Consider the following 22,565-nt stretch of genomic DNA (forward strand, 5'->3'; position numbering starts at 1 on the left):
ATATTAATCTAAAAAAAAAGAAACAAAACAATAGAATATAGATTTCTAAATAAAGATGAAATAAATATAATTCTTAAAATAAAAAAAATCAATATTAATCTAAAAAAACAAAACAAATCAATATTAATCTAAATAAAAATGGTGTTTAGATTCAATCAAAATGTTAGCATTAATTTCCAAACAAATTCAATCTTGACTTACTAGATAGTATATGGATTTTTTTTTCATCTCAAAGCTAAAATCTAGTGATCGGTTATTCATTGATTTTTTTTGGTAAAACCCATCTAGAGGTTCCAAATAGTTGTCACACTCAAATGCATTTTGCCCTAATTTTTCTTATAAAAACCTTATACTTCATAAATATTATTTTGCATGAAAAATATCTATAAAATACTAAAAAAAAAATCAATCTTTATCTAGATCACATATATAATATAATTTGAATGCAAACAATCCCAACTTTTTCTAACAACTATAAAATATTTATTAATTTTTTTTTAACCACTTCAAAAATTCACACCATCACTATCTTTATTATTTTTTAAGCCAAATAGACCTAGAAAAACCAGAAAGCATCAACCATAAATAATGTCAATATAATTATTTTTATGATCCAACCATGTTCTTAAAAATTTTATTTTGTTTTAAATTATTTATTTTTATATTTTTAACATTAGCATATAAAAAAATACATTCTTCTAAAAAAAAAAAAGCCCGTTTGAACTTTTACATATTTTTTCCTTCTCCCCGCTAAACAACAAATAGAACCTGAATTCTCAGACTAAATGACGGAAAGAACCCACTAATCCTAAATGACAATCAAGCAATAAACAGGGAAGCTCAAGAGGCTAGCTAAGAAAAACCCCGCCTCCTCCAGGGTCATTAAGTAATTACAAAATCAGTTTTGATCCAGTCAAACCTTACTCTTTCAGTCAAACAGTCAAACGACATTTTTTTGTTAGAATAAACTAACCACAACAACAACGTTAAAATATTAGGAGTATATCAGAGGAAAGAAACTTGCAATGGCATTTTTGTTTCTCTGTGTATTTTAAACCCAATACTATCCCGCCTACTCTTTCACAGAGTTCTTTTTCAATTCTTTCTTACATCCTTTGCTTTGTGAAGATACAGGGCTCAAGTTCAGGTCCCTTCTTTTTCTTAATCTATGCGTTCACATTTGTGTGTTGATGTCACCACCATGCTTATAACATTTGTGGGTGCGAGTAGTTTGTTTTTGGGTTTTGGTGCTTATTTGGCTTTTGGTTTGCTAGATGTGGATATGGGTTTAATGAGTTCTTTGCACTTTCTGGAATTTTGAAGGTTTTTGGACATGGTTTTTAGTAAAAGTATTTTTTTTTTTGGTTTCTTGGGCATCACTAGCTTGTTTATTGACCAATATTTTCTGTTTGTTCTCTTAGGAAATTTGAGTGTTTTTAGTAGGTAAATGTAATGTAAATTTATTGATGAAGTTAATACCATCTTTTGTTTAAATTATATTTATTTTTGGAAACAACCAGGTGCAAAAATAAATTAAAAAAAAAAGAAGAAGAAAAGGAAAGAGAAGACAACGAGACCCAGAATTTTTAGAAATGTAAAGTTGAGTTTTTTTTCTTGTTTGCGCCACAAGTTGGAATCTTGTAATTGGATTCAGATATGAGCGTGCTTAATAGGGTCTCGAGATTCATTTTTTTCAAGGAAAGTGGTTTGCTTTATCTTTACTTTCATGGTTGCCACTGAGATTTATATCCCATTTTAAAGTAATGTACTTGAATTTTGTTGATTCTGTCTTTGTGCTTGCAGTCTCGATCTTTTATAGAGAAAGTTTTCTCAAGAGGATAGAACTTTTGGGTCCAGTGAGGATTTTCAACTTGAACTTTGGATACATATCCATGTCATTTGAATTATTTAATTATCTTTAATTTCACGCAAGATCTTCATGCAACTTGAGTCTAATGTTTTTGTTTTACTTGATCCGTGAAGATCCACAGGTTTTATCATCTTTGTGTGTTATTTGGCACTTTGGTTAATGTTTGATAAAGTGCTCAGGTGCACATTGTAATAACATATTTTCTCACTGTAAAATTATGTCATATTGTATATTCCTTCTGGCAAGTAATACTGTTGTGTTTTTATTCACAATTGCGCACAAAATAGCAGATTTTGTTTCTGTTTGTTTTTTTATGATGGTAACTATTTGAAGGGAAATTTCCTGGTTTATAAATCATTTTGATGCAAATTTCTGTAATGAGCATAAAGTATGAGTTTGTTTATTCTTTCATGTCTCATTAGCAACAAATATCCCTGATACTCTCTTCTGAAGTAAATTAGCATTGCTTACAAGATATGGTTCATAATTGCGAGATTATTCAAGTGATCCCTAAATATGTGGAGCTTCTTGGCTTGGTATATTCCCCTATTGATTGTATTGTTTTGATCAATTTTATTGCAGGTTACCTGCCTAGTTTCTGTTTAATGCTTTGTGTTGCTCTTATTTAAGGCCAAGGCAAGTAAATATGAAAAGGGAAAATGTACTTCCTTCTAATTTTAGGCATCTTAATGGTCCAATAACACGAGCAGCTGCCTTGCGTGCTTCTGGGACGATGCCACCTTTAAAGGCACCAACAAAACAAGATTGGAAAAGGAATTTGCGAACAAACAGAAAAAGAGCAGCCTTAGATGAGAACAGTACTAGCAGACCTGATAATGCAGATAATCAATGTAAGAGGAGAGCAGTGCTTCAGGATGTCACAAATGTTTGCTGTGAGAATTCGTATACGAGTTGCTTCAGTGCAACTAAAATTCAGGTGGTTGTGCTGTCCTTTCATGCATTGATGATGCCTTTTCTGGACCTTCTGGTGTACTAAATCAATCTTGTATGCTGTTAAGGCCAAAAAAAAAAAAAGACATGTCAAGGAAAAAGTGACTGTGCAAGTGAGAAATTAGACCTACGTTTCTACTTCCTTTCATGATTATACTATAAAGGACTAAATGAACAGGCTATGATTTCTCATTCGCTTGGAAATATCAACTACATTGCAATATTTCCTGGATACTATCCCCCCTCTGTTACGAAATCTTTTTTTGTTTTTCCTAATTCAATAATCTTAACTTCTCTCCTTTTAACTCTGCTGATTGGCAGGCTAAGGTAGCCAAGCAGGCTAAAAAGGTTCAGCTTGATGTATCAAAAGTTGCCCCTTCAAGTGCCTTAGAACACCCACGTCTTCAAGCTAATTCAAAGAAAAAGATTGTTTGTCGAGAAGTAAAAATAGAACCTTATTCTGAAGTTGCATCCTCAACTACTTCGGAAAAAGACGTACCTTCTCAGCCCAGTGGCACAGGGGAGTTTGGCACAGATGATCCTCAGCTTCCTAATCTGTGTTCAATAGTGCCTTCCCATCCCCATCATTCTCCAAAAAAAGGTCAGCTTTTCTCTTTAATTTTTTTTTGCTTCAAAAAACAGTAAACTTGATCAGTACCTGCATTTAAAACTTGGTGAGAACAGAGAAAAAAGGGTGCATCTTGGTTGAAGGTTTGCGTACTTGTCATCATGTTTCAACATCCATCGATGCAGTTTTGAAGATACGTAACATTGTGCTTGTTTATTTCTTTGAACCTACTTCAATACAAATGAGATACTTGCATAACAATGGAGTCAATGAAGTTAGTTATAGTAGTGAAAAGGCTGTTATGTGGTATTATCATTCCCAAGCTTTTGTCAAATAGAGAGATCATAGGACCAAGTAGCTAGAAAGTTGTATAAAAACGGAATGACTGAAATTCATTATAGTAGTGAAAAGGGCTGTTATGTGGTACTGTTGTTCATTAGTTTTTGTCAATGAAGAGCTTAGAGGAAAAGGTAGTTTGTTGAACCAATTCTTAGGTCTGACGGAGGAAGTCTTGTAATCCAAGTTTGGTCTTTTCCTCCTTCACAGTAATGTGTGCTTATCTAATGGTGTCAATCCATTGTAGAACATGCATTTTAAGACATGCTATTATAGATACGATTTAAATCCCAATTGAAAAAGCATAAGTTCATCATAGTAGTAGATGATGCATGAAGTTCAAGGTCTCAAAGTAAGAAACTAATTTGGTTATCTATTAAAAGTTAACCTTGCTAAGAATAAGAAGCAGAATTACATCAGAACCTCGTATGCAAATTACCATTTTTAAATTTTTTTTTACTCCAACTTTAGTAGAACCATCTACCACTGTGTTCAGCTGACCCACAAAGTTTAAATGCAAAGCTTTCTTGAACAAAATGGGTACTGAGGAATTTGATTGTTACCCTCTTAAAGCTACATAGTGATTTTATTCATAACCCTCTTCTTCAGCCGTGACATGCATCTACTGAATTTATGAGGTCAAATCCATTTTGGGTCACTGGGTGCGCTAGGTAGGGCTTCATTGTTTGTGCTATTCTATTTAAGTGACTAAAATGGAATGTCATGAGTTGCACTAACATATGGTGAGAAACTACTAGTTTAAAGTAATATTCTCCACATTTTCTTTTGTTGTGTATAATGCATGCAGTAGGTACTGATTTTTTCTCTCAAATTATTATAGCTGAGAAATGCAACGTTTCTGAGAATTGGAAGACATCAAGTGATCCAGAATTTATAGACATTGACATTGATCACAAGGATCCTCAACTTTGCAGCCTCTATGCTGCTGATATCTATAACAATTTACGTGTTGCTGAGGTTTGTTTTTATGCACAAAAATAGTGTTTTTCTTTCTTTATCTACCCTTCTCTTGGTGTTTTTTTTTTTCCTCATATTTTTGCACTTTGTGAATGGAAAGAAATATCATCATACAACGAAAGGTTTTTAAAGCTTTTAACCATGGGGCTATGCATGCTTGCCCCAGTATAGCAGCATGTCATGGTTTTAATGCCATCTATGGGGACATTAGTGGAAAAATTCACTAGCTTCCCTTTTTTTTTTGTCTCTCTTGGCAAGATGCTGATGCTTGCTTATGGTATATTACTTTGTTCCTGCAGCTTGTCCGAAGGTCTCTTCCTACTTTTATGGAAACAGTACAACAAGACATTACTCAAATAATGAGAGGGATTTTAGTTGATTGGCTTATTGAGGTCAGTGTAGTTTCATTGCGTGAGATTATTCTTGTTATGCTCTTATATGTTTTGCTTTGACTTTGCAATTTATGCTGTTTGTTTATTATTTAGATAAGGAAAGGTTGTTTGTATACTATCGATCATGATATACTTGTGTTCATGTCGTGTAGAGAAGCACATCTTTCTTGCTAAAACTATCATACTGTATTTTCAACTAAAAAGTTTTAAGCTCTACATTATGGATAAATAACATGCCTTGTCCTCTCCATAGATATGAATGTATGGATTAATCAAAAGCATGCTCAAGATTAAGTAAAGCATATTTGTTTCATTTTTAGTGTTTGTAGTTTAAGTCTTACTTCGTCCAACTTGTTGAGCATGGGTTTTTAAATCAATCATAGTCAATGGATTAATTCTCATTCATTAGATGGTTTAGATAACAAAGAGAGTGCTCATTTAATTAGAAAGGAACTTCCAAGATACTTGTACAGGAATACGTTGTCCTGTCATGAGGAGAACGCTTGTCCTTTTAAGTTCTACTCTATCCTTCTGTTGACTTTAATTCCTATTTATCTTTATAATTCCCAAGCATGAAGTGCCATCTCATGATCTGGAGAGTTCTCTGTTTGTTGATTGAAAGTTCAAAATGAAGAAGACATATTATTCTTCTCAATCAATGGTTTGGTTATTGTAGTCCTTGCCTGTTCATTCTAACACAGGGCTGTGCAATTCTTGATGATGATTCATCAAATCTTTAAGTTTGTCCTTGTCCCAGTTTTTGGACTTTTCAAAGTGGGCTAGTCCTCTTCTCAGATAAATCTTTTCCTCCTTGGTAGTTGGACTTCTATTCCATGTCAATGCCATGACTAGAGACTGCACTAGCTGAACCAGTAGGCAACTGCTCGCATCTCATATAAAAAAATCTTCCCATCAATTGTTTTCAATTGTGTTTTTATTTTTTCTAGAAACCTAATATTTATCACGTTCCAGTTTTGGTTTCTCATATTTGCTTGATTTTGTATTTTTCCAGCCTCTCATGTCTTTTTTTTAGATGCAGTAGCTCATGTTTCTAGTAGTTTTATTCTTTCCCTTCATTTTATATTTCAAGATGTCATATAGATCCTTCAACCATGATTCCGAATTACATAACATTTTTCAAGTGCCAGTGTTTTGTTTTAGAGTTTCCACTCATTTATCTTGTGCATGGAGCAGGGAAGTCCTCAACATGACACTTTAGGAACACACACACTCATATAGTTTAGATTCATCAACAGCTGCTATTTTTGAGTCCAACACCCTTAAACTCAAGCTAAAGTGTCAGCTTACCTAGTCAATTCTAGTTGAGGCATATTGCACACCTAAGGCCTGTGCTCTGAATGTCAATGAAATACAAAGGTAGTTTCTCATAATAAGATCATGCGAATTTTTTTTGATAAGTTATCGTTTTTTTTAAAGTAATTTGTTTTGTGAAATACCATATCCGATTAAAGCTCCAGATTAATTGCAGCTAACCTTGGAGGGATTTGAAACCAAATACCATCCATGTATGGTTTGTGTTAATTTTTTCTTTCTTTCATTTGAACTGTAACTATCACTCATAGTTTATTGCTGTGTTAAATGCACTCTGTGGAACAAAATGAAGTGTTTTTTTTTAAAAAGAAAAAATAAATTGATGGAGGTTCTCTTGCATTATATTATGTTAATTTTCACCTTATAAAGTTTCTCAATGTACTGGAAGAATTTGAATGCCTATTATTGCAGTATTAAACTCTTATAGTTTTTATATCAAGTATGAATTCCAAACAAATAATTCTTGGATCTGTTTAAACTTGCTTCCAGGTATCTGAGGAATATAAGCTGGTGCCAGACACACTTTACCTTACAGTATATCTCATAGATTGGTTTCTCTCTGAAAATTACATTGAGAGACACAGGCTTCAACTACTCGGTATCACTTGCATGCTAATTGCTTCGTAAGTTCTCGTATCTTTTGCAATGTTCATTCCACACAGAATGACAATGAAGAAGTTTTAATGAAAGGTTGGGTGCAACATTGCAAGTTTCTTCTTAATTTTGGGATCTAATTGAGATAACCATTCTATAGGGGAGAATATTTTATTATTCAGAGCCATCAATTATTTGGTGTTTGTTTGTTTAATTTGATTTAAATGTATTTATGCGTGTCCTAAAGCAAATATGAAGAGATTTGTCCGCCACATGTGGAAGAGTTTTGCTTCATCACTGACAACACATACACAAGCATAGAGGTATGTCACATGGTTCACTCGCCATATGAGTGCATGTCAAATTATTTAAGCTTTGAAGCAAATATTATCTTCCTTTTAGCTTATATCTTATATCAATTCAAATCTATCACATGTCAGTGCTTTATTATTTTGCCTACCTTCTCAAGCTCTGGGAAAAATTGATATGAACTATCATTTTGAACTTGTATTTGTCACATTCTCCTTTATTTGTTCGCTAATCTGGTGGTCTGGAAGAAAAATGACTCCACATATATTTGAGACTGGTTTCTAATATGAAAAACTGATGCAAAATCTATTTATAATACGAGCAGTCATTTTCATTTTGTTTGCCTCCCTGTTGGAATATTTTTGGTTTTGGTCCTGACCAAAGTCTGGCGCAGGTGTTAAAGATGGAGACTCAAGTGTTAAATTTTTTTGGCTTTCAGATAATTGCTCCTACTGCAAAAACTTTTCTGAGGTGCTGCTCAGCTTCTTCAACTTTCACCTTTTTTCTTATTTTTATTTTTTCAAAAAATTATTTCAGTTTTAATAATACAGTTGCTTCTGCAAATTTTTGTTCTCAGGAGATTTTTACGTGCAGCACAGGCATCATACAAGGTAATGTGGTTGGTTCAATTCATTTTCTATGCTTGTTTTAGAAGATACCAGCCTCTGTTAATTACAAAGTGACATTTACATATGTAATTGCACATATGCAGAACCCTAGTTATGAACTGGAGTTCCTGGCTGATTACCTAGCAGAACTGACGTTAGTTGACTACAGTTTCTTGAATTTTCTTCCTTCTGTCATTGCTGCATCATCTGTATTTCTTGCCAGATGGACGTTGGATCAGACAAGCCATCCATGGGTCTAAATTCTCCTTCCTATCATCTGATTTTCCATATTCTTGTAGATTAAGCATTTGGAGCCTGACTTTATATATTTGTTTGACAGAGTCCAACTCTAGAACACTATACTTCTTACAAGGCGTCGGATCTTAAAACTACAGTTCTTGCACTGCAAGGTTTACAATTGAACACCAAAGGGTGTCCTCTGAATGCTATACGCATGAAGTATAGGCAACCAAAGGTATAAACTAAGAATACTGCTCAAGGGACTTAAGATTCCTTTTATCTGCGGTTCTGTTTTAATTTCTTTATCTATCTATTTGCTTTTTGCATCCTTGAGCTTCAATTTTCTCACTCTATCAAAATCTATAAGATGTCTGGTTCCATGGTAAATGCACATGCATTGTTGTTTGGTCTCATTCGGTTTGCTAATAAGGTTGTTCTCATAGCAGTTTAAATCTGTGGCGGCCTTGTCTTCTCCGAAACTGCTTGAAACTCTATTCTGAAGATAAACACTGTGTTTCCACGTTTTTGAAAGTGGTTGCCAACATAAACACATCTAAAGCGAAATTCCTCCTGGGATTTTATCATTTCCTTCATGAGATTGTACCCGGAACGTTTTTACTCGTTATATACATTTCTAGTATCTTTTTTTTGTCCCCTAAATCTGTGCATAGATTTTCATGACATCTATTCATTGGAAGGAAATATCTAGTCTAAAAATAGGGCTCTGTCGTGCTACTTCAGATTTCAGAATAACCATCAATATATCTTTCTTTTGCATCTTATCTACGGAGAATTTAATTGTTAGATCGTTAAGTTCGGGGAAGACGGGGATGTGACTGGTGGAATGTGACTTTGGCAGCCTTGCCCCCCGTTAAATTAATTAATCAAGTAAATGTTTTTTTGTCACCTTCCTCAAGTCGTAGCTTAGTACATGATTTCTTGTGGATGCTTTGTTATCTGTTGTTTAGTAGTACTGGATAGGAGCTCATCCTGATATTTGCTGGACATGTCTTTTAATTTGAATCAGAAAATGCTAACAAGATCCAATTTCCTTGCTGAGAATTTCCATGAGAGTAACGATAGTCTGTTACATATGGGCTGATTTCTCTTTCGTTTCGATGTCTTCGTGGTTTGTAGAAACTTACAGAACCATATTTATTTCCAGAGAAACATTTTCTTCTACAATTACATTCAAGCAGGGATGGGGATGGAAACAGGGTTTGAAACCAACAAAATCACAATTCTAAATAAACTACCAAGCTCATATGCATAATGGATATCAAAAGAGTATTGAATAAACCATTCCAGGTCTAACTATTTCAACGTAAGGGATTAAGCCAAAAACAACACATTAATTTCCAACACCTGAACAGTTGTGCATTAAGTTAAGTGATCACAGAACTGCCACTATCTTCTTCTAAAAAAAGAAAACTGCACAGCTCTCCTAAAGTTACACTTAAACTCTTTAGATGATATATTTCCATGCTTAATCCAAATGCTGCTTTGCATGAAGAGAACTTACGCGCAACAGATTCCATCTGCCAGGTTGCCAAGGTACTGCAATCAGGAGAGCACTGTTCTCTATATGGGGATTCAAACTCAAACATTGATTATGATTCCAAGTTCTCAATACCAAAATGTAATGGGACACTTGTACATAAAGAACAGCCCAACCCAGATACGAAGGATTAAGAAAGGAAACTGTCAACTTAAAAAGAAAAAATAACATGGAAAAGCATAAGCCAACAGTAATGGGTAATGGAAAATCTCCTGACAAACAGGTAGACCGTACACTGTGAAGCAATGGATAGTCCATTTCCTACCTCTAGAAATACTCGTTTTCCTGTAAGCAGCAGCTCACATGTTTTAGCAGATTCAACAATTTATACACAAAATTTTAAAAAAAGAAAGTTAACAAATGCATAATATAAAAGTTCCAAGGCTGAGACGACTTCACCAATAATCTCCACAAGAACACTTGCCATCCTTGAAATGATGAAACCTTTTGTTGTCCCTAACTATTAACTCCCTCCCAACAATCTTTGACATGATCTTGATGGCATTGTGACAGTCCCCACACACACGGAGATTCTTGATTATCCTCAAGGGCATCCTAGCTGGGGTGCTAATAAGACCATATGCAATTGCCAACCGCTCACTGTGATACAGCAAGGCTTGCTCTTTGGCCTCCTGATCAATGTCATGAAGAACATATCTAGTATCAGGAACATAGCCACCTGTTTTCATCTCACGCAATTCCTTTAATTTCTCATCATCCTTGTAAAATGTAGGATTCCTAAACTCAGCTACTCTATTCTTTCCTTCAAGCATGCTAATCAGATTATACTTCTTCGGTGGTGGAGTTGGGATTTTATTAGCAACAGCCTTTGATGAATCAAGAGAAACGATCAATTCCTCAGAGTGGTCTTCGAGATCAATGTCTCCATGACTTCTAGCATACTTCCTCAATGCCTCCCAAATTTCCACTGTGGGTTCAAATGGAAGTTTCTCAATATACTCCACAGCTTCATTAAGATATGCAGACTTTCCAAGAACATCTATAATCCTCAAATAATGCTCAAGGGTTGGACTAATGCCAAACTCCCTGCTCATTTCCTCAAAATATAAAAACCCTTCCTCGACTGCCTCGGCACTTGCACAGGCAGACAAAACAGCATGAAATGTTTCCCCAGTGGGTTCCAAGCCCAACTTCTTCATCTGCTCAAACAGCTCCAATCCCTCATCTCCCAGGTCATTATTGGCATATTCATTTATCATCAAATGCCATGAATCCATATTCCTCTCAGGCATATGATCAAAAACTCTCCTCGCATCTGCCATACTTCCACATTTCCCATACATCTTAATCACATTATTGTTCAACTTAACATCGCCCCTAAAGGTCGACTGCAAAAAATAATCATGGACCTTCTTGGCATCCTCATGTTTTGAGCACATCTCAAACAAACTATAGAAACAATTAGCATCGGCTTTAACCCCATTATCCATCAACTCGATAGCTTGCTTAACCTTACCCTCCTGACACAAACGCTCCAAGTCATAAACCGAAGGAGGCGGAGCAGTAGCTGGAGCTGGATCATTAGCATTGGCACTAAAATTAACATTCACATCCTGTCTTCGACTCTCCGAGCCCACACGTGAGGCCCACTGATCAGTGTTTCTCTGTTGCGGATATCCCTGATTTCGGTTGTCCCATCGATTTGGGCTTCCGGGTTGCCCATAATCCCCCCGGACATCAGGGCTAAACTGACCAGGGTTTTGGTACTGGGGATGATTTTGATCCCGTTCATTAGGGTTTGTATACTGGGGGTAATTTTGATACCGTTGATTAGGGTTTGGATACCGGGGAGCAGTAGCTGGAGCATTAGCATTAGCACTAGCACTAAAATTAACATTCAAATCCTGTCTTCGACTCTCCGGAACCACACGTGAGGCCCACTGATCAGTTTTTTTCTGTTGCGGGTATCCCTGATTTCGGTTGTCCCATCGATTTGGGCTTCCGGGTTGCCCATAATCCCCGCGGACATCAGGGTTAAACTGACCAGGGTTTTGGTACTGGGGATAATTTTGATCCCGTTGATTAGGGTTTGGATACTGGTGTTGTTGTTGAGGATATCCTCCTTGGTCAGGATAGGCATAACCCTGATTAGGATAATTTTGTTGGTTTGGAGGAGGGTATTGCTGATTTTGGATGGGTTGATTGTGATTGTAGTGAGCAGGTTGTGGGGAGGACTGGTGAGGAGGAGGAGAAGGAGGGTGTGTCAGGGTTCTCGAGTTCCATTGGGAAGCATCATTGGGATAAAATCTTTGATGGTCATTTGGTAATGCTGAAGTAGTGAGGGGTTTAGCGAGGATTAGGGTTTTGTTACTGAAAGAAAAGTGTCGAAGAGAGCGTACCTTGGAGAAGAGTGGATGAAGCATTTGTGGAGGCTGTGAAAGACGGATTGCCATGGAAGACGCCATCTTCTTCGGTTTTATCTCAGTCAAGCGTTGTATATCCAGTAAAACCCTTGTCTTGTTTACACCTTATTAGAAGACGCAGCAGGTATGGTAGGGTACAGACTAACTCACTGGAGTGATACCCTTTTTTGTGTGGCCTCTTGTTTTGAGCTTATCATTTTATCATATTGTATGAGGGGTAAAGATCACTGCTGTCCCTGTATTCTAAGAAATTGGTTAATCAGGTCCTTCTACCAATTTAATTATTGATTGAGTATCGAATCAGCCCTTTCTTTTAATGCTGATATAATGATTAACCTGAGAACACCATTGAAACTGTATTTTTTTAAATTTTTAATTTTTTTATTTTTAAATTGTTTTGATGTGTCAGTGTTAAAAATAATTTTTTAAAAATAAAAAATAATATTTTGATATATTTCTAAATAAAAAATACTTTAAAAAATAACAACATTTAAAAAATATTATTTTTATGTGATGCATGAGACAATTTTATATAATGCATAAACAAATATACACAGAATTGAAAGTGCATAAAAAAGTAAATAAAAGAAATTCATATTAACAGTAACACACGCAAACCAAATAATAAAACACAATAATTAGATAAAAATAAAATTTAGTCCATAAAATTCCTAGTGGAGTCGTTATTCTATTGCATGTGTGTAGTGTTACGGCGAAATGTGTCCATTTTTATATTATATCTATCTAGCAAATATGAAAAGACAATAAATTTTTATTTTTTATTAATAAAAAAATAAAATAAAATCACCACTTCATATTTTAGTTATTAAAAACTTTAATGAGTCTTGTTATTTACACCACAGATGCGCTTTGACATATTTACTCAACACTTTATTTTATTTCTTTTTATTTTTCTTAAATGTTTAATATTTTTCCACTTGTCATTTAAAAATTTGTTTCAAATACAAAATATTTATTTGGTAAGTATTGATATAAGAAAAATGTTAGTAGTGAAGAGTCAAACTTGAAGCACATTTTTATAAACACAAAATTATTGTTAGTTTTCTTTATTTAAAACTGTATAAATTTAATTGGTGATATTTTAAAAAATAAAAATAAATCCAAATAGTATGAGTTTTGAAAAAAAAAAAACTAAAATAATATTTATTTATTAGTTTCTACTGTCTAGAGGAAACAAGTAGAACCGGTTAACAGGTATCCTTTTGATAAAATGAACGGTGGAGATACTTCATTAGAAATCCAACGGATGCTCAAAGCATAAGCAAAAGCAGGTGCAATATTATATGTTTTACGGTGGTCATAATAACAAATACCGTCTCCCAGTCATCTCTCTCTCTCTCTCTCTCTCTCTCGCTAGAGATTTAGGAGGGATTTCTCTTGTTTTCTAGGGTTTTTGGATCTGCACACTCCTTTCAACAATCCGAGCTGAACACAGACAGACAAACATCCAGCCATGCCCCGGTACAACCTTCTTCTTCCTCATCCTCTTCTTTCATCCTTTAGTTTGTATATTGTTGTCTAACAGAAGAGTTGTTGAATTTGCAGGTATTACTGTGATTATTGTGACACTTACTTGACTCATGATTCTGTAAGTTCTGTCTCTGTTTTTTTGTTCTAATTTCTGTTTTTCATCATAAACCCTAAACAAGCAAGCACTTTTTGGATGCTTTCACTGTTTCAGTGGATAAACCCAATTCTTTTTTTTTTTCATACCATTTTTAACATCATCATCTCTTTTTTGGGCACGGTTTTTTCATGGCAAACAATTAATATTTGTTTCATTCATCTGTTTGGTTTGTGATGTTTTCAATTGTCTGTAAATCCTGTTTTACTTGCTCTGCTTTTGCATATTTCAGCCATCTGTTAGAAAACAGCACAATGCCGGTTATAAACACAAGGTACTTTTGATTTGTTTATGTTTTATTAATTGATGTTTCTCTACATGTTTTTTTTTTTAATTTTGTTCTTAACTTCTTTAGGCAAACGTGAGGATCTATTATCAGCAGTTTGAGGAGCAGCAAACCCAAAGTATAATTGACCAAAGAATAAAGGAACATCTTGGCCAAACTGCAGCTTTTCAACAGGTTGGTGCCGCATACAATCAGCATCTAATGGTCCAGAGACCCCGGCTTCCTGTTCTTCCAACTCCTGTGATGCCAATTGGTGGAAATAACGCCCCATTATTCCCTGGGATGAGGCCTCCTGTTTTGCCTAGACCAATGCCTGGTGCTCCAGGTAAACTGCATCCAAAAGTTGCCCCGTTTGATACATGCAACTATCTCCCTGTGTGCATACCCTTGTGTTTGCATAGAAACACTACTTTTTGCCATTCTTGATTCGATTAATTAGCTTCCAACATCTTAGAGGTTGGGATGTTGGCTTTTATAAAACTATTTTTGTAGATTTAAAAATGGCTGCATCTTCTAATTTACGGGTTGCTTTCTCCATGGTCATTTTAGGGTGATTGATTTTACAGCACTGATTGTGTGGGATATTGAATCTTTTATATGCTATTTGCCAGGTTATATGAACCCTCCTATGATGCCCCCAATGATGGCACCCCCTGGTGCTCCTTCCTTACCTGGTCAAATGAATGGCGTTCCAAGGCCTCCTACAATGATTGCACAACCAAATGTTCCTGGGAGTACTGCAGCACCTACTCCTAGCGGTCCCCCATCTATGGGTCCACCTGTTACTTACCAAGCAAATCAAGCAGCAACAACAAGTGGAGGCTTTGACAGCTTCAATGTGAATGCCGCAGCCCCTGAAGCCAATCATTAGTCTGAATCAAGCTGGTATGTTTTGCCTCAACAATTTATGGCATACAGAGTTCAAGTAGCTTTGTACATCTTCCGCTTGAAATTTCTTAACAATTATCAATTGTAGTGATTTTCTAGCATAATGAAATTTAGAAGTGTGTTTCACTGGTCTATGGGGAGACGGAAGCCTCATGGATGCATTTGGTTTGTTAAAGAATTGTGAATGGAATGAGAATCTATTTCCTTTATTATAACATTGTTTTCGATAATTCTCGTGTTTATTAAAAATAGATTTAATTTGAAACAAAATTGAAATTTAAATCCTTTTGGGATTGGAATCAGAATAATATTTCCTAGGGATTACTACAATGTCAGCATCAGTAAAAATTGTGGATGCCAATTAAACCATCATATTTGATTTTAGATGGATATTTTTCATTTGTTTTACTCAAATTCAATGGTTTAGCCTGCATCAACATTTTATCGATGCTGGCATTCTGGACCTCACTCATATTTCCTTTCTACTGCCATTATGTGCAAACCAGACATGGGAGATATGGGTTTCTTTGATTGAATTGAAACTAGAATCCCACTAATGAATTTCATTATTGTTTTTGATAGAACCAATACAAATTGATGCACCAGTTTTCTAGTTTTAATTCTCTTCCAATTGTTTTTCTGAATAGTTATCCTGTGGTTTCCATGGAATTTTTATTTTTATTTTTGATACAGGCCATGAGAAGAAATCAGCAAGGCCACTCTGCATTGCAATGCCTTTCTTGAATTGTGAGTTAACGTGGTGGTGATCAATACAGAATAGTTTTGTAACTTAATTTTGTTAAACATAAGCTATCTTGAAAAGACATCAAAATTCAACTGAAAAGGACTGGTTTTCTCTTGAGTTCAATTTGATGTGATTCACCTTCTGTGGGTTGAGTAGTGATTGGCACGATCTGTTTCTGTTGGCATCTTCCACCTGTGGAGCTTTGTTTTCTGGTTGGCTTCAGTTAGTCATATACACTTCTAATTGATGCTACTTTGCGTCTGGTGCATTCTCATAGGTGTGCAGATCTCATTGTGAGGACATTGCCTCTTCAGACAATTGTAGCCTAGGGACCATAAGCTAGATAGGCTCCGCCAGCCAGTATAGAAAACAGTGTTTCCTAATACTCGATGTTGCCCCATTTCTATATTTTCTTTTAATGCTGCTGATATTACTCTTTTGATGTGCCCCCTTTTATGGTTTCCGTAATGGAATAACAAAAAAGAATAGTTGGTTGGTTTGTTGGGTGCTGCATTGAACAATCGGATCATCCCAGATTGGACGTAAAAGTTTTTGTCAGCCAAGCAATACCATGACTTTGTAGCATTTTTTAGATAATCTTCTAAGTTACAAGGTTGTTTGGCTTTGAGAGTATGGGGAACCAATCAAAACTAGCAATGTTAAACCCGGGTGTCTTCCTAACCTTCTAGCTTGCCTGTTCAAAGAAGAAGAAAGGGAAAAAAAAAATAAATCTCAAAGCAATCTTTCGGGTGATGAACTTGTTGCTAATCTATACCTAGGTATTGGTTCTATGACAAATTTGATTTCAGATGTCATAACAATGCCAGTTGCTTTAGTTATCGCCATATCATCCCATGCTTAATTGCTTAATCTAGCAGCCTTCGTTATAGTTGATGGTAACGCAGATAATGTGGATGGAGGATTTGAGTCTGTTTGGTACGTTGAAATAATATTTCTAAATTTTGATGTGTTATTTATTTAAAAATATATGAAATAATGTTTCTAATTTTTTTCGATGAAAGAGGGGAAATGGTGTGTAAAGCAGTCATTTTTGGCTACTGAGTTGAACTGACCAGGTTATCAATCTAATTGTTTGTTTCTCTATGTTAGGGTGTGTTTTACTTTGATGTACAGCTGTGATGAGGTGTTGCTTGTGTGGGGTAGGCCATGAGGAGGCGATGGAATCCTATTTTGTGATTGAAATTATTTGACGAACCAGCACCAGTAGCTCTATAAATGAAAAACCTCATATTATTATTATTATTATTATCATTATCTTTTACATCAATACATTAAAATATCCAAAAATATACAAAAACTAAATAAATTTAAGACCAAAAAAAAATTAAAACTTTTAAAAAATACATTGGAGCTCCCCAATCAAACATTACCCAGTCGAATAAAAGGTTTCCCCAGCAATTGCAAGATGAACCCGCTATCTATGCTGTAAGAGTGCAAGAGATTCATGATGTGTTTTGGAGTGTGATGTTTGGTTGTAATTATTTTTTATCGTGATCTAATGTCATGTGTTAGAGAATGTGATGTGTGGTTGTAATTATTTTTTATTTGAAAATATATTAAAATAATATATATTTTTTATCTTTTAAAAATTAAATGTTTAAAATTGCAGTGACGATAACAGTTTAAAATGTTTTTTTACTTAAAATTATATTAAAATAAAAATATTTTATTTTAAAAAAAATATTTTTGATATAAACACATCAAAACGATTTGAAAATATAAAAAAATAATTTTTAATAAAAAAATTAAAAATTTAAAGAAACTTGATTTAGTGTTCTTGAATATACTAAAAAAAAATTCAAAATTTTTAGTAAACCGTCGTTCTTTTAACTATCTATTGTAAACCTCACACCCTCTTTAGAATGATTTGTTTTTATGGATTTCCAGCCGAATAAAAAGAATCAAATAGAATGATGAGATTCTTAAGTGTGTTTGGAATTATGGGAATTTTTGTGTTTGAGATTTTAAGAAAATTAAGTTAAATAAAAATATTTTTAGTTATGGTTTTTTAAAAAATAATTATAAAAAAATATAACCGCTGAGATTAACTTTTACATATAAAATAAATAAAAAATAAAAAATATTTAATTAACCAATTAATTCTTTTCTATATAATTAAATGGAAAACAGAAGATACCACAATAACAAAAAAAAAAAAATGTTACATGGGATTCGAAAGAGAGAAGGGAATGGATGACATGTCGTTGAAAACAGACGCAAGTCTAAGTTGTTGTGAGTTGTATAAACAGATAAAATAGAAAAATTGGTGCCCCTAAACTGTTGACACGTTATCTTAGTTGCAGCTTTTTAGAGGAGAGGAGAGAAAAGACAGAGAGAAGCAGAGAAAATGGCGGCTTTCAATATTCCACCACCGTCCACCACCACAACCACCTTCTCTTCTCTTCCTTCTTCTTACTGCCACTCCAATATTATTAGAACTAATTATTTCAACAATGATTACAATAATAATAAAAAGTTCTCTCGTGGTTTTCACTTCTCTCTATTCTCTTCCCAGACTAATCCATCATCGTCGTCATCTTCTAAGACTAAGAGAGAACTCTCTAAAATGCCTACCCATTTCTCTAAATCAGGTTCTTTTCCTGGCTTCCTTTCATTTTTCATCTCTGCATTTAATACTTTAATACTGTACATTACCATGCTAAGAAATACAGGCTTCCGTTTTTTTTTTTTTGGTTTAAGCTGGGAAAATGAAGAATTATACGTGTGAAGAAAATGATCTTGTAGCCACTGTGTTAATGGCGTTTCAGAGAATTGTGCGACAATTACTTTTCGAATGACCAACATTCTTACTTTGGGTTCCGTTGGTATTTGCTTTCCATAATATTATTATTTGTTTAAATAAGCCAGCAAGGTTGATGATTTATTATTTATTATTATTATTCACTGATTGAGGAGAGGAATATATCGGTGTCTAAAGAAGTGACTGGTTTTGCCTGGTTTACCTCAATATTTGCAGAATTTTACTGTTTCTGATCCAATCTAGTTTGCGTGTCTGAAGGTAAAGGTCGCAAATAGATAGTGTCACTGCATTTTCTGGTCTTGGGTCTTTTTTAAGATTCGCAACGATTTATATTCCCAGTAGCATTCTCAAAAATGAAAAAGAAAATGAAAAAGGAAAGGAAATAGAACATGAAATTATTGCTTATAGTATACGATGCTGTTGGCTTGCTAATTATCTATGCATTTGAATGGTCAGATTATAGTGCTGTTTGGACAAAAGTGCTTTCTTTCTAGGGTGTCGACATTTTGCTCGAAGAATATCATAAAAATGTGATCTTTCTAATGCCGTGTGCAGGCAGTGGACATTCGTGGATTCAAGACGGCTCCATGCATCGGAACTCCACTTCCAGCAACAAAGGGATGCAAGGTCCATTGCATTCGGTGTTTCCCTCAACACCTGCACTAGTCTCTTCCGTGGAGGACCTTTTCGAATTTATTTGCTCAGGCCCTCTTGTAAGCAAGTTGGGTTTGACCTCAGAAATGATTGCTGAGTCAATAGACAAATGGATATCATATGGCTTGCAGTTGTGCCGATTATTTCAACTTAATGAATTATATCTTACAGTTCCTCAGAAAGCAAGGTTTTATCACTATTATATACCGGTCTTCGTTTGGTGTGAAGATAAGATTTCTAAGCACGTATCCCAGTTCAAAGACTCTGAAGATATACCTCCTTTAGTGGTACGCATGTAATTTCCTTGCAACTGTTTTCAATTCTGATGCGAGTGCCTGCATTAATTCTCATTCCATTAGCATATTTCCGAAAAGAAGGCCTCTGGGTATTTGTTAAGTTATGCAGTCTTGCTGCAAACAATGCTAGTTGCTATGCAGTTCTTTTCATCTCATGATCCTGGCATCTGGTATGGTGTAGATTGGCTTTAGTGCTCCACAAGGTTGTGGAAAGACTACACTTGTCTTTGCTCTTGATTATCTCTTCAAAGTAACTGGCAGGTACATTCTACCAATATCAGTTGAAAACTATTTGTCAATTATTTGTCAATTATCAGTTATAGAACTAAACTTGCTGCCTTACCCCTATCAGGAAGTCCGCAATGTTATCCATAGATGATTTCTATTTAACAGCAGAGGGTCAGGTAATAGTTCAAGGACTTCCTTGCATTTGATTACTTTATCTTCATTTTTTAGTTGCTGATGCAAATTTTCATGAATTCCAGGCCAAACTGAGAGAAGCCAATCCAGGAAATGCACTTCTAGAGGTAGCAAAGACCATGTTCTTTAAACAAACTGTCAAATAAAAGAAGGCAGTGAGATGTTTTTAATCATCAGAAAAACTAAATAAATATTTGTTTTTCTTTGTGTTTTTTCTTTTCCTCTTTCGTTAATTTCCAGTTCCGAGGAAATGCTGGGAGTCATGATCTTCCATTCTCAATTGAAACTCTGTCTTCTCTAAACAAACTGACAAAAGAAGGTAAGAGTTTGATTCAGTTATCTTCTTTCCACTTTGCTTTCTTAGTTTGATGATAGCCCTATTATGTTTTCAGGCTTGAAGATGAGGCTGCCTCGATATGATAAGGTAAGTATACTATAATGTTATTTTTCCTCTGTTCTCAATTAATTGAGCCTGGAGTTGTTAATGATAGGTTGTTCTTCTTTGTAGTCTGCATACAGTGGAAGAGGTGACAGAGCTGATCCTTCAACATGGCCAGAGGTTGAAGGACCATTAACAGTAAGAAAATCTTGAATTTACAGCTGGAATAATAGGCGATCATTTCAAATTGGTGGTAATATTGTCATCCTTATGTTAGGATTTTTGAACTCCAAGATAATACCAGAAGTGAGAAAAAAAGAAGAGAAACTGAGTTTTTTTTTTTTTTTTTTTGGGGGGGGGGGGGGGTCTATAAATTATCCTTTTCTCATGTGCTTTGGATGATTCTGTAGGTTGTGCTATTTGAAGGTTGGATGCTTGGTTTTAAACCACTTCCAGTGGAAGTCGTCCAAGCAGTTGATCCTCAGGTTAGACCAGTGGAAGTTTATTATAAGCACCTCACTACATCATACAGGTCATTTTCTTCTTATGGTAGTTGACCATCAATTGTAGCTTAAGCTTGCTTCTTCTTTTTTTTCTCCTTACAGCTAGAGATCATAAATAAGAATCTTGAAGCCTATTATGATGCGTGGGATAAGTTTATTAAGGCATGGGTGGTCATCAAGATTCAGGACCCTAGTTGTGTCTACCAATGGCGTTTGCAGGTCGCTTTAACATGAATACACACTGCTGTCAAAGAACTCTTTTCATATGCTATTTTCTTTAACCGATGCTGTGGGGTTTTGCAGGCAGAGATTGCCATGAGGGAGGATGGAAACCCTGGGATGACTGATGAGGAGGTGTGCTTTCATTTCATCAACATAACCATTTTGGGAGAATTGATAGCAAAGTTCATGTTATAGGCTGAAGCTTTTTGTGGTATTTATGTGCAGGTTAAAGATTTTGTTTCGCGTTACCTACCAGCATACAAGGCTTACCTTCCCACCCTCTATGCCGAAGGACCCAATGGTTCAGATCCGGAGAATCTCCTTCTCATTGAAATTGATGAAGGAAGAAATCCTATCCTAGGTAATTAGGTGACTTGACAATTCCAGGGTGAAGATTGCTCTGAATGGCCAATTTTGATTTCTTCAAATGGTGTGATGCAACTTTTTGCATGGGCTGGTTTTTTTCTGTATCATTAAGGAGAACAGTCAGATGTAAATGCAAATGTACTTAAAAGTATTATGCAAAATAACATGGTTGCTCAATCGAATGGAATTCCAACTTGTCCAAGGCAGCAAGAAATTATTTTTCCTTTAGGAAGGTGTTAAAAGCTGATGCATCCGTTAGCTTTCTTACGAATATGGTTCTTGATTTTTTATTGCTACATGATACATCCGATACATGAAGTGTGCCGTGCCGGTCATATTTCTTTTGCAGCATCTGTCTTACACTTAGCGCTTCGTTCCCATGAAATTTAAGTATTTGGCAGTTTAGTCAGCATCTGTCTTTCGTTTAACTGTGCTTTTGTAGTTTAGTCTTTGCTCTCTGACATGTCTAGTGAACGAGAGGGGATCACGATGGAGGATTTATTAGCCCGATCAAGTCAGAAAATTAAGGTGGGTAGAGGAAAGCGCCCCATGGAGGAAGAGTCGGCGGTTGAGGAGATGGAAGGAAACATAGCCAAGGCTTCAGTTATAAGGAATCAATAATGGGTCTGCATGTTTGGAATTAAACTAATATTAGGAAATATAATCTACATAAGAATTATATTCTGCCAACTAAATCGGTCAACTGATTTATTTAATCTAACCAGTAGACTGATTCATCTATTCTTCAGAAAAACTAGAAATCAAGTTAATTTTCAACACTCCCTCTTAAACTTGATTTATTCATAACTCCCAATAAATCTCTTATCTTGGTAAGAACATTATATTTGAGGAGCTTTGTGAAAATATCTGCAACTTAATCTTGTGTTTTACATACTTAATTTTAACTTTTTTGTTTGTAATGCAATCTCTTAAGTAATGAAATCTTGTATCAATGTGCTTACTTTTATTATGAAAAAGTAGATTTTTAGCTAAGATAATGGCTGATGAGTTGTCCACATAATTCTCTATAGACTTCTCTTGTGATATTCACAATTCTTTCAATGATCATCTTAGTCATATGGAATGACAAACATATAATGTAGTAACTATATATTCAGCTTCACATGTTGATAAAGTAATTATAGATTGCTTTTTTGAGCTTTATATGATTGTTGTGTCTCTCATGTAGAAAACACAACTATTAATGCTTTTTCTATCATTCATATCTCTAACCTAATCACTATCACTATAATCCATAA

The 22,565-nt window shown here is 34.9% G+C and overlaps 4 protein-coding genes across 4 annotated transcripts; 3 read left to right on the forward strand and 1 right to left on the reverse strand.

The window, feature by feature from the left end:
• Positions 1-894: 894 nt before the first annotated feature.
• Positions 895-8,960, forward strand: LOC133701307 (cyclin-A2-4-like). The gene is made up of 12 exons (XM_062125176.1): positions 895-1,147; positions 2,453-2,807; positions 3,143-3,422; positions 4,567-4,703; positions 5,003-5,095; positions 6,917-7,050; positions 7,269-7,344; positions 7,725-7,801; positions 7,908-7,941; positions 8,043-8,192; positions 8,279-8,413; positions 8,625-8,960. The coding sequence occupies exons 2-12, from the start codon at positions 2,517-2,519 to the stop codon at positions 8,676-8,678; spliced, it is 1,461 nt and encodes a 486-aa protein (XP_061981160.1). The 5' UTR covers positions 895-1,147; positions 2,453-2,516; the 3' UTR covers positions 8,679-8,960.
• Positions 8,961-9,866: 906 nt separating this feature from the next.
• Positions 9,867-12,286, reverse strand: LOC133701306 (pentatricopeptide repeat-containing protein At2g15690, mitochondrial-like). Its single transcript, XM_062125175.1, has one exon. It carries the CDS (start codon positions 12,160-12,162, stop codon positions 10,132-10,134), a length of 2,031 nt encoding a protein of 676 aa, XP_061981159.1. The 5' UTR covers positions 12,163-12,286; the 3' UTR covers positions 9,867-10,131.
• A 1,159-nt stretch (positions 12,287-13,445) lies between these two features.
• Positions 13,446-15,807, forward strand: LOC133700668 (U1 small nuclear ribonucleoprotein C). The gene is made up of 6 exons (XM_062124263.1): positions 13,446-13,602; positions 13,687-13,729; positions 13,998-14,039; positions 14,121-14,376; positions 14,663-14,936; positions 15,633-15,807. Exons 1-5 carry the CDS (start codon positions 13,595-13,597, stop codon positions 14,920-14,922), a joined length of 609 nt encoding a protein of 202 aa, XP_061980247.1. The 5' UTR covers positions 13,446-13,594; the 3' UTR covers positions 14,923-14,936; positions 15,633-15,807.
• A 2,151-nt stretch (positions 15,808-17,958) lies between these two features.
• On the forward strand, positions 17,959-21,534 carry LOC133700370 (D-glycerate 3-kinase, chloroplastic-like). The gene is made up of 12 exons (XM_062123876.1): positions 17,959-18,296; positions 19,022-19,407; positions 19,598-19,677; positions 19,769-19,820; positions 19,902-19,943; positions 20,077-20,155; positions 20,229-20,260; positions 20,345-20,413; positions 20,626-20,700; positions 20,821-20,937; positions 21,022-21,072; positions 21,166-21,534. The coding sequence occupies exons 1-12, from the start codon at positions 18,053-18,055 to the stop codon at positions 21,307-21,309; spliced, it is 1,371 nt and encodes a 456-aa protein (XP_061979860.1). The 5' UTR covers positions 17,959-18,052; the 3' UTR covers positions 21,310-21,534.
• The last annotated feature ends 1,031 nt before the right edge of the window (positions 21,535-22,565 follow it).

The sequence above is a fragment of the Populus nigra genome, chromosome 8 (assembly GCF_951802175.1).
Source record: "Populus nigra chromosome 8, ddPopNigr1.1, whole genome shotgun sequence".
NCBI lineage: Eukaryota > Viridiplantae > Streptophyta > Magnoliopsida > Malpighiales > Salicaceae > Populus > Populus nigra.